Source organism: Balearica regulorum, chromosome 28, assembly GCF_011004875.1.
Source record: "Balearica regulorum gibbericeps isolate bBalReg1 chromosome 28, bBalReg1.pri, whole genome shotgun sequence".
Taxonomy (NCBI): domain Eukaryota; kingdom Metazoa; phylum Chordata; class Aves; order Gruiformes; family Gruidae; genus Balearica; species Balearica regulorum.
Window position 1 is genome coordinate 3,051,697 of NC_046211.1, and position 10,060 is coordinate 3,061,756.

The following is a 10,060-nucleotide window of genomic DNA, read 5'->3' on the forward strand; positions in this document are numbered from 1 at the left end:
CTCCCACCTCGAGAGAGCCGACCAACGAGCTGCCTCCCCGCCCCCTGACGCGCGGCACGCTCCGAGCCGCCGACCAATGGGAGCGCGGGGCGGTGGCGTTTGAAAGCGCCGTGAGGGGCGGGGGCGCCAACGGCTCGGCGGGGCGCTGAGGCGAGGGGCGCGGCGGGGGCTGCCGGGAAGGGGGCGGACCGCGGCCCGCCGGTATGGCGCACAAGCAGATCTACTACTCGGATAAGTACGACGACGAGGAGTTCGAGTATCGGTGAGGAGGGGGAGCCGGTAGGGGAGGGGAAGGGGGTTGTCCTGGTAACGGGTCCCCGGGGGTGGGTCGGGGTCCCGGTAACGGCTGTTCGGTAAGAGCGGGGTGTCCCGGTAAGGGCTGCCTGGGGGGGGGGGGGGGCGGGGCAGGGTGTCCCGGTAAGGGCTGTTTGGTAAGGGGGGGGTGGTGCCGGTAACGGTTCCCTGGTGGGGCGGGAGGGAAGTTGTCTGAGTAACGGTTCCCCGGGGGGGGGGGGGGGGGCGAGTCCTGGCTCCCCGGTGGTGCAGGCGGGGAGTTATCCCGGTAACGGTTCCCCGGTGGATGGCGTGGGGGGTGGCCGTGCCGGTAGCGGGGCAGGGGGCTGGTTCCGTTAACACGCTCGCGGAGGGGGGGTGTGCGCGTGTGCCGCTCCCCGGTGCCGGGCTGAGGGCGCGGGGGCGCAGGCACGTGATGCTGCCCAAGGACATCGCCAAGCTGGTGCCCAAGACCCACCTGCTGTCCGAGTCGGAGTGGCGGAACCTGGGGGTGCAGCAGAGCCAGGGCTGGGTCCACTACATGATCCACGAGCCAGGTGAGCCCCGGGGAGGGGGGGGGGGCGGCGGGCGGCAGCCGGGGGGGGACGGGGGACCTGACCTGACACCGGCAACCCCCCGCCCGCTGTGTGTGTGTGTCTGTGTCCCCCCAGAGCCCCACATCCTGCTCTTCCGCCGGCCGCTGCCCAAGAAGCCGGAGAAGTGAGCGGCCCGCCGAGGCCCCGCCGCCCGAGCCGAGGCCGTACAGTCCCGGGGGGCTTTGCCCCGTCACCGTGGGTGCCGCCCCCGGAGATCCTTCCTGCTGCCGGGCCTGACCGCACTCCACAGCTTCAATAAATGGATGTTTGGGAACTCCCGTCTGCTGTGTTGGGGGGGGGGGCGGGGGGTGCGCGGGGCTCCCGGTGCTTCGGAGCATCCTGCCCGGGCGGTCCCGGTGACCGGGGGGAGGCAGGGGAAGGGGCCCGCGGGACGGTCCTCGCTCCCCCCTGGTGCTCATCTTATGGGTGGGGGTGGGAAAAGATGCGGGAGGGGGGGGTGCAGGCCCCGGTGCCTGGTGGGCGGGACTCCCGGTGTCCCGGGGAGGTGCACGTGCCACCGCCCCCTGCCTGCCCACGGACAGGGAACGTCCCGCCCCCCCCCCCCCCCCCCGCCGCGATGGTTCCGTCCCCGCGGGTCCCGCCTCCAGGCCAATGGGTGCTGGCAGCGCCTCGTGACGGGCACGCCTCCTGGCCAATGAGAGCGCGGGGCAGCGTCGCGGCCTGTCCGGGCGGAGGCGGCCGGCCGGGCCCATGCGGGGGGCGCTGCGGGGGGCGCTGTGGGCGGGCGGGGCCCTGCGCGCCGCCGCCTCCCGCCCCATGGCGGCCTCCAGCCCCACGGCAGCCCGGGGCTCCGCCGCCACCGCCGGCATCATCGTCATCGGCGACGAGATCCTCAAGGTGCGACCGGGGCGAGCCGGGCCTGCGGGAGGCGGGCGGGCCGGGACCTGCCGTGGGGCCGGGACCTGGCGTGGGGCCGCGGCCTGAGGCGGCCCGTCGTCACGGGTGTCTCCGTCCCACCAGGGCCACACGCAGGACACGAACTCCTTCTTCATGTGCCGGCGGCTGCGCGCCCTGGGCGTAAAAGTGGCCCGGATCTCGGTGGTGCCCGACGAGGTGGACGCCATCGCCGGCGAGGTGGCCGCCTTCGCCGCCCGCTTCACCTACGTGCTGACCTCGGGGGGCATCGGCCCCACGCACGACGACGTGACCTTCGAGGCCGTGGCCAGGGCCTTCGGGGAGAGGGTCACCCCCCACCCCGAGCTGCTGGCCCTGGTGCACAAGTTCTTCGGCGAGACGGACGTGCAGCGCCCCGAGATGAAGCTGGCTCGTGTCCCCGAGTCCTCCCGCCTCAACTACGGCACCGGTGGCTCCTTCAAGTACCCGCTGGTCAGCGTGCGCAACGTCTACATCTTCCCCGGCATCCCGACGCTGATGGAGCGCGCCCTGGACGGCCTCGCCCACCTCTTCCGCAGCGAGCAGACCCGCTTCCACTCCCGTGCCATCTACGTGGCGGCGGACGAGATCCTCATCGCGCCCACGCTGGACCAGGCCAACGCCGCCTTCCGGGGCCGTGTCAGCCTGGGTTCCTACCCGGACTGGGCCAACAACTACTACCGCGTGAAGGTGACGCTGGACTCGGAGTCGGAGCAGGACCTGGAGGAAGCGTATCGCTTCTTGATGGAGAAGCTGCCGTCGGGCGTTGTCGTGCCGTTGGTGACTGACTGCGTCTCGCTAGCGGCTGCGGAGGTTTATGGCCTGGCTGAGTCAGGTACAGGGAAGCGGTGCTGCAGCGTGGCTCACTGCCTCCATGCTGCTCCTGGGCAGACCCTGCAGCCCAGCAGGGCTGGGGCAGTGGGAAGACCGCCCCGGGAGCAGAGCTTGCCTGTTCCGGTGTGCTGGGGCCTCAAGGGGTGCTTGAGGCTTTGCTGGTCCTGCAGCTGCCATGGGCTTCGTGCCACATAGATGGGAGTGGGACCCGTAACCCCAGTTAGGGCTGGCCGGTGCCAGTCCCTGAGAGCGCAGCAGTGCTGCGGTTCCCCCGTGCAGGCAGGATCCTTGTCCCATCCGTGGCGCAGACCTCCGGATCGCGCAAACTCTTGGCTCCAGGCTGCGTTGCTGGCGGCGGAGACAAGACGTGCCTGGAGGGTGAGGAGCCACAGGCCTGGGGCAGCGCCGAGGCGCTGACCGTCCCCTCCCGGCAGGCTCGGCCCTGGGGCAGAAGGTGGCAGCAGCACTGCAGACCATCGAGGAGGCTTTGGACCGATACAGCCTGGCCCAGCTCTGCGTGGGCTTCAACGGGGGCAAGGACTGCACGGCCCTGCTGCACCTCGTCCACGCCGCCCTGGAGAGGTACCCGCCCGCGGGGCTCCACCGGCCCAGCCTGGGGCAGGGGTGAGGGGGTGCCGCGGCTCCGAGGCTCTCCCCTGCCCCGCGCTGGGGGAACGAGCAGATTCCTGGGGCCCGGCTGGCGGGGACGGGGCAGCTGCCCTGCTGCCGGTCGCCATCCGCTGGAGCCCAGCTGCCACGGGTCTCTCCCCAGGCGGTACCCGGCGAGGCAGGAGAAGCTGCAGGTGCTCTACATCCGCGTCGGGTCCCCCTTCCCCGAAATGGAGCAGTTCATCCAGGCAACCGTCCAGAGGTACGGGGCAGAGAGGGGTGGGCTGCTGGGCAGGGGGCGAAGCAGCGTTTCCCGCAGCCCAGCAGGCAGCTGCCCATCCTGCCTGCGCAGGTACAAGATCCAGCTCCACACGGTGGAGGGCTCCATCCGAGAGGCCCTGGCCCACCTGAAGGAGCAGCAGCCGCAGCTGGACGCCGTCCTGATGGGGACGCGGCGGACGGACCCCTACTCGCGCACCCTGACGCCCGTGTGCGTGACAGACCCCGACTGGCCCCAGTACATGCGGGTGAACCCCTTGCTGGTACGTGGCCTCCGCCTGCTCTGGGGACGCGGATGGGGCGAGCCTGGCAGGTTGAAGTGACGGGGCTGGGAGCTGGCGTTAATCTGCCCCCGTCCCGGAGGGCTTCCCTCCCAGTTCCCCCTCTCTTCCCAGAGCATCTCCTGCCCCGTTGCGCGGCCGTGGGTGCCCCTCGCTGCGGCCAAGCTGCCTGGCGCTGTCAGGCAGGGCTCGTTCCTGCGCACCGGTGGCTTTTCCTGTGCTTGGGGAGGCACTGGGAGGGACAGGGGTGCTCCGGGGAGCAGCTGGTTTGCCGGTGTGCTCTTGGCGGGGGGGCCAGCCAGCTTCCCTGGGGGCGAGGGGGCAGCCCACCCGCCTCTGCGGCCATCCCTGCCCAATTCTGCCTGCAGGACTGGACGTACCGGGACATCTGGGAGTTTCTGCGCAAGCTCTTTGTCCCCTACTGCATCCTCTACGACAAGGGGTGAGTGGTGCTGTCCTCCCTGCTCGGCACGGCCGGCACCCTCGGGCGCAGCCTTTCAGCCACCTTCTCCCTCCGCAGCTACACCTCCCTGGGCAGCATGGCCAACACGCTGAAGAACCCGGCGCTGCGCTACACCGATGCCCGGGGCCGGGAGAGCTACCGGCCCGCCTACGAGCTGGAAAATGAGGAAGATGAGCGCACCTCCCGCCAGTGAAGGCCTGTGGGGGATGCTGCCGGTAGCCGGCTTCCCCACGGACATCCCTGGCGCTGCTGGGGATGACACTGAATAAACCTGCTGCCTGCCAGCACCGAATAAACCTGCTGCGCTCAGCTTGTGGTCTGCATTGCACTCGCGCTTGCCGTGCTGGTCCCTTCGGGCCCCGTGGGGCTCCAGCGGGAACAGGACGGGGGGGGTGAGGCCAGCTCTGCCCGAACAAAAGGGTCCCCGGGCAGTGCCCCCTCCCCGCGCCCGCTATTGTGGAGGCTTTTGAAGCGCAGAGAACGGAGCAGGTTCCAGCGCTTGCCGGGGCCCCGTGCTTTGGCGCAGCCGCCTCCCCGCGTCAAACCCCGCTGATCCCTCGGCCATGCGCCTCCTCTGGACCGCGGCAGCCCGTCCGCTGGGCGCCCCGAGGCGCGCGGTGCGGGTCGTGGCGCTGCCGGCGCCTGCCGAGGCCTCCCTGGGGCTGCGCCTGGGCTCCTGGCTGCTGCGGCTACTGCGCGAGTGCGTCTACCTCCTGCTCTGCAGCTGGTGCATCCGCGAGCTGCTGGACTAGGGAACGGCCCCCCCTGACGCCACAGGACCCCCGGCCCCCCTGCCTGCCCCCACACCATGGGTGAGTGCCCTGCCTTCGGCTGCCTGCTTGTCGTGGTGCTGGGGGGGTGACAAGGGCCCGGCCGTGGTGCTGGGGGGGGCAATGGGGGCCTGGCTGTGGTGCTCCTGGGGGGTGGCAGGGTGCAGCTGTGGTGTTGGTGAGGGGGTCCTCCCCCCCCCCCCGTGCCTCTCTCCCCTCCCCAGGACTGCTTGTCACCCTGCGCTGATGGACCCCCAACACCGAGACCCCATTCCAGCCTGCGCCCCCCCCCCCCCTGCCGATCACAGACACCCCAATAAACCTGAGCAGCGCCTGACCGGCTGGGTGTGTTTGGGGAGGGCTCTGGGAGCACACACACACCCCCCCCCAACTTCCCAACCCTCACCCTGGGGAGGACTCGGGCACCCCAGCCTGCACGTCGCCGCTGCCCAGGCTGCGTCCCCAGGGCTTTGGGGCAGGAGCGGGGGGGGCCACGGCTCTGCCTGCCCCCCCCCCCCAGGTTTATCCCTGCCCGTGACTCAGCCCCTTGTTTGAAGAGCGTCTCCGCTTGTCCGCACTCCAGGCGGTTTCCTGCCCCGGCCCCGCACGCCTGGCCGGCACCGACGCTGCCAAGAGTCGTCGGGAAGCGGCCGGAGCAAAATGTCCCCGAAGGGCCCATCCTGGCTGGAGGTGCGGCAAAGGTCACGGCCGGCGGGACGCGTCCGGCACCGGGGTTCCGTCGCAGGGACGGCTGAGGGTCCCCCAGAAGGCTGAGCCCGCCGCGCCCCGGTGCCACCTGCGCGCCGCCTTGGTGCCGGTGCCTGGCCCCGGTGCGGGGGCCGCCTGCAGCCCCGTCCCCCGACGCAGGGGAAGTTCCGCGCGCCTCGGCCTCGGCGGCAGCGCCTGGCGCCAGCGCGGCCTCCCTTATCTCGTCGGGAAGTCGGGAGCAGGAAGCGCAGCCCGGCGCGGGATAAGGGTCCCGTTTACATTAGCCGCTTTGTTGTGGAGCGGGCCCCCACCCCTCGCCCAGTGCCCGCAGGGGGGCCCTGGCTGCAGGCAGAGCTGGGGGGGGGGCAGCAGGGCCCCCCCGCCCGAGGTACCAAGGGGGGGCTCAGGTGGTCCTTTGCACCCCTGCGTGGTCCCAGGTGGGGATGGGGGCTGCCAGGACGGTGCCCTGCCACGGCACCCCGCGGCTCCCCCCTAGCCCGGGTTGGCTCCTGCAGCCGGCCCCTGCCCGGTGCCCGTGCGGCGCGGTCTGCGGTTATGCCAGGCTGCTCGTGGAGCCAGGCCGGCTCCGGCAGCCCCGTGGGGAGTGTGAGGCCGGGCACCGCTGCCCGCCGGAACCCACGTGTCTGGTGCCTGCCCTGCTGCTGCTGCTGCTGCTGCATCCTGGCCCTGGCGGCGGCTCAGCCCCGGGGCTGGCCAGGACGGGGCGAATCAATGAATTCCCCAAACGGGGAGGTCCGAGGGAGGGGAGAGTCCGTCCCAGCACAGGAAAAAGTCCTGGCAGCGGCGCGCCGCAGACAGAGCGGTGCCGTCCGCCACGAGAGCTCGGCCCCATGCGCAGCCCCGGCTCCTCGCACCCAGCTCTGCCACCCGCCGTGAGTGAGACCCCCTTCCCCAGGGACCCCTCGCCCAGCCCCGCGCCAGGGAGGGTGGCGGGGGGGGGGGCCGGGCGGGTGCTGCCCTCGCAAGTCTCGGGACGGGCAGGTTGCCCTGCGCAGGGGGTTGGTTTTGGGGTCACATCCCTACGTGACCTCGGGGACACTCGTCCCCCTGGGAGCGTGTCTGCGGGGACAGGCAGCGGCAAGCCCAGGCAGGGGCGGCCTTGCCGGGGCCCTGGCGGGGAAGGGGAGCGCGGCATTGCCGGCACGGGAGGATGCGCCATGTCCCCCCCCCCCAGGGACCCCCACGGCCATGGCCCCCTCCCGGTGCGGGGGGTGATGCCCGTCCCCGTCCCGCAGGTCGTCCCTGTCGCCGCCCCATGTTCCGCTCCCGCCGCGCCGGGCTGCTGAGGCGGCTGTGGCGGCAGCGCTGCGCGGCGACGGGCCCCGAGGACGGCCCTGGCGCCCTCAAACCGGCGGCGCACGCCCTCTTCAAGAAGCTGAAGGACGAGGAGCTGGAGCTGCTGGTGCAGGCGGTGGAGAGCCGGGGCGCCTGGGAGTCCGGCTGCGTCTGGGTGCCGCGGGGGGACCCGCGGGCGGCCAAGCAGGCGCTGCCCCCCCAGGTCCTGCTCTGCCGTCTCTACCGCTGGCCCGACCTCCGCCAGCCCCACGAGCTCAAGCACCTCTGCTACTGCACCGGGGGCCGGGGGGGCTGCGGGGACGTGGCCGCGCTCTGCTGCAACCCCCACCACTTCAGCCGCCTGGCTGCGCCCGGTGAGTGCTGGCCGCTCCACCGCAGCCCCTCCTCGCTGCCCACCCGCCCCACTCTGGTCCCCGGGGCCCGCTCAAAGCTCCGGGGGGGGCTCTGGTGTGTGTGGGGGGGGGGGCTGGGCTGTGCAACCCAGCCCCTCACCCCCTTCTCCACCCCCCGCAGAGACACCGCCGCCCCCCTACTCGAAGGCGTCCTGCGGTCCCTCCTGGCTGGACGAGTCCCAGCACCCCGGCACCCCGTTCCTGGACTTCAGCTACAACGGCGGGGACCGGCGCGGTAAGAGGGTCCCACCGGGCAAATGGGGGGGGGTGTCAGGCAGGACTGGCCCCGCTGCCTGCAGCCCCGCTCCCCCAGGCAGCTCTGCCCCCCCACCCCCACCCCCCCGCTGCTGGTTGGGGTACAGCGGTGAGGGACACGGAGCCTGAAAATGGGGGAGCGGAGCCTGCAGCCACCCCCGGCAGCAGGAAGGGCTCCGGCGCAGGACGAGGGGTTCCTGCTGGGGGACCAGCCTGGGTCCGGCCCCCCCACCCCCCCTCACCGCAGCTCCTGTTATTTTTGGCGGCGCCGGGCTCCCCGTCGGAGGAAGCACTGCCCACGGGGACGCACACAATGTGCCTTGACGCACACAGCCGCGGCTCCAGCCTGGCTGCTGGCCACCAGGCCGCTCGCTGCCGGGGCTCCACCTTCCCCTTGCCCGGGGACCCCCCCGTCACCGCCGTGTCCCCAGGGACGGTGGCTGGGGACAGCCCGGCTCTATGTGCCGGCGCACAGCAGCTCCGGTGACTCACGCCCCGTGCCGGAGCCTTTGCCGGGACATCTGCGGGGCACCGCGTCCATCTGTCTGTCCACTCTGCCAGCCCCTGCATGAACTGGGGGGGGCACGGACCCCTCCCCGTGCCCACCCTCTCCCCTCGGCACCCCCAGCCGTGTGGCTCGGCCGTGCCTGCGCGGCAGCGGGTGGCTCTGCCCGGCGGTGACGGCTCTGCTCTACCCCACCAGACACCAGCCTCTCGCAAAGCACCGTTAAGGATGGCTACTGGTGCAAACTGGCTTACTGGGAGTACCGGACGCGCGTGGGCCGGCTCTTCGCTGTGCACGAGACGTCAGTGAACGTCTTCTGCGAGCTGCCGCGGGGCAACGGGTTCTGCCTGGGTCAACTGCCGGCCGCCCACCGCAGCCGCGCCGTCCGGCGCGTTCGCGGCAAGATTGGCCGGGGGCTGCTGCTGAGCCGGGAGCCGGGCGGCGTGTGGGCTTACAACCGCAGCGAGCACCCCATCTTCGTCAGCTCGCCCACCCTGGGGCCCCCCGGCGCTTGTGGGCTCACCGTCCTCAAGGTGCTGCCCGGCTACTCGGCGAAGGTGTTCGACTACGAGTGGGCGGGGGGCGCGGGGGGCCGGCGGCTCCCCGGGGAGGGCCCCTGTGACCCCCACAGCGTCCGCATCAGCTTTGCCAAGGGCTGGGGGCCCTGCTACTCCCGGCAGTTCATCACCTCCTGCCCGTGCTGGCTGGAGGTCCTGCTGAACCGGCCGTGCTGAGGGGCTGGGGCTGGAGCGGGGGTGCCGGGGAGCCCCCCCCCCCCCTCAAAGCGGGTGCAAGGGGGGGCACGAGTCGGGGGACGCCACCACCGTCCCCTCAGCCTCTCTCTTGCAGGGCTGCACTGCAGCGGGGCCGTCCTGGCCCAGGGAACCCTTGCTGGGACCCTCTACCCCAGCCCTGGGGGATTCCAGTGCCCCCCCCTGCCCCCCGGGCTCACCACCCTGCCAGCACCCGGCCACGGGGCTCTCGCTGACGCAGGGCACTATTTAATCTCTTTCTCTTTTTTTTTTTTTTTTATTTTAATGGTTAAATTTATTTTAATTTATCTTATTTTTGTAAAAAAAGTAAAACCTGCTGCAGGACACCCCCCCCACACACACACACACGCTGTAGGCAGCTGGGGCCAGGCCTGGGGAGGGCGGGCAGGGCCGGGGGAGCCGGGGGGCTGCAGGAGGGGAGGGAGCTGGGACAGAGCCCGGGGGGGGGGGGGGGCTGTGGGCCAGGGGGTCATGGCAGGCGTGGGGGAGACTGGAGTGAGCTGGGACAGCTGGGAGGGTGGGGCCAGTGAGCACAGCTGGAGGTGTGGGGGGCAGGTGAGCACAGCTGGAGAAGCGTGGGGCAGGTGAGCACAGCTGGAGTGGGGGGCAGGTGAGCACAGCTGGAGATGTGTGGGGCAGGTGAGCACAGCTGGAGAAGCGTGGGGCAGGTGAGCACAGCTGGAGTGAGGGCAGGTGAGCACAGCTGGAATGAGGGCAGGTGAGCACAGCTGGATAAGCGTGGGGCAGGTGAGCACAGCTGGAGAAGCGTGGGGCAGGTGAGCACAGCTGGAGAAGCGTGGGGCGGCTGCACTCCCCGGGCAGGGTGCTGGGGTGGGTGCACTCCCCGGGCAGGGTGCTGGCCCAGGTCAGCACAGCCGGGACAGAGGTGCCGAGCGGAAGCCGAGCTCGGGGCCGGCCCAGGACGGGTGCTGAGGCCGGTGCAGGGTCTCCCGCGGCGGGTCCCCGGACCGGGGGATCCCCGGGCCCCTCCGGCCGCCGTGTCAGCCCCCCCCCCCCCCGGGGTGACGGCAGCCTTGGGGGTCCCGGGGTGCCCGGGCTGCGTCTGGTATTTGTAACCCCAATAAACGGTGCCGCCGGCACCGAAGACTCC

At 71.7% G+C, this 10,060-nt stretch overlaps 3 protein-coding genes across 3 annotated transcripts; all 3 read left to right on the top strand.

Annotated features, from left to right (window-relative positions):
- The first annotated feature begins 111 nt into the window (after positions 1 to 111).
- On the top strand, positions 112 to 1,143 carry CKS1B (CDC28 protein kinase regulatory subunit 1B). The gene is made up of 3 exons (XM_075737023.1): positions 112 to 262; positions 703 to 830; positions 945 to 1,143. Exons 1-3 carry the CDS (start codon positions 204 to 206, stop codon positions 995 to 997), a joined length of 240 nt encoding a protein of 79 aa, XP_075593138.1. The 5' UTR covers positions 112 to 203; the 3' UTR covers positions 998 to 1,143.
- A 288-nt stretch (positions 1,144 to 1,431) lies between these two features.
- On the top strand, positions 1,432 to 4,538 carry FLAD1 (flavin adenine dinucleotide synthetase 1). The gene is given in 8 exon segments (XM_075737458.1): positions 1,432 to 1,563; positions 1,566 to 1,727; positions 1,851 to 2,598; positions 3,032 to 3,179; positions 3,370 to 3,468; positions 3,559 to 3,748; positions 4,135 to 4,208; positions 4,287 to 4,538. Coding segments are annotated over 8 exon segments (1,674 nt in total). The 5' UTR covers positions 1,432 to 1,446; the 3' UTR covers positions 4,423 to 4,538.
- A 1,920-nt stretch (positions 4,539 to 6,458) lies between these two features.
- Positions 6,459 to 10,059, top strand: LOC142598561 (mothers against decapentaplegic homolog 6-like). Its single transcript, XM_075737459.1, has 4 exons — positions 6,459 to 6,600; positions 6,964 to 7,377; positions 7,538 to 7,651; positions 8,375 to 10,059. Exons 2-4 carry the CDS (start codon positions 6,984 to 6,986, stop codon positions 8,908 to 8,910), a joined length of 1,044 nt encoding a protein of 347 aa, XP_075593574.1. The 5' UTR covers positions 6,459 to 6,600; positions 6,964 to 6,983; the 3' UTR covers positions 8,911 to 10,059.
- The last annotated feature ends 1 nt before the right edge of the window (position 10,060 follows it).

Bases quoted from the DNA above. Each gene is read 5' to 3' on its own strand.
- CKS1B (XM_075737023.1), top strand. From the start codon at position 204: ATGGCGCACAAGCAGATCTACTACTCGGATAAGTACGACGACGAGGAG. The intron at 263-702 runs GTGAGGAGGGGG...GCGGGGGCGCAG, and splicing joins GACGAGGAGTTCGAGTATCG to GCACGTGATGCTGCCCAAGG. The intron at 831-944 runs GTGAGCCCCGGG...GTGTCCCCCCAG, and splicing joins CTACATGATCCACGAGCCAG to AGCCCCACATCCTGCTCTTC.
- LOC142598561 (XM_075737459.1), top strand. From the start codon at position 6,984: ATGTTCCGCTCCCGCCGCGCCGGGCTGCTGAGGCGGCTGTGGCGGCAG. The intron at 7,378-7,537 runs GTGAGTGCTGGC...CACCCCCCGCAG, and splicing joins CAGCCGCCTGGCTGCGCCCG to AGACACCGCCGCCCCCCTAC. The intron at 7,652-8,374 runs GTAAGAGGGTCC...CTACCCCACCAG, and splicing joins CAACGGCGGGGACCGGCGCG to ACACCAGCCTCTCGCAAAGC.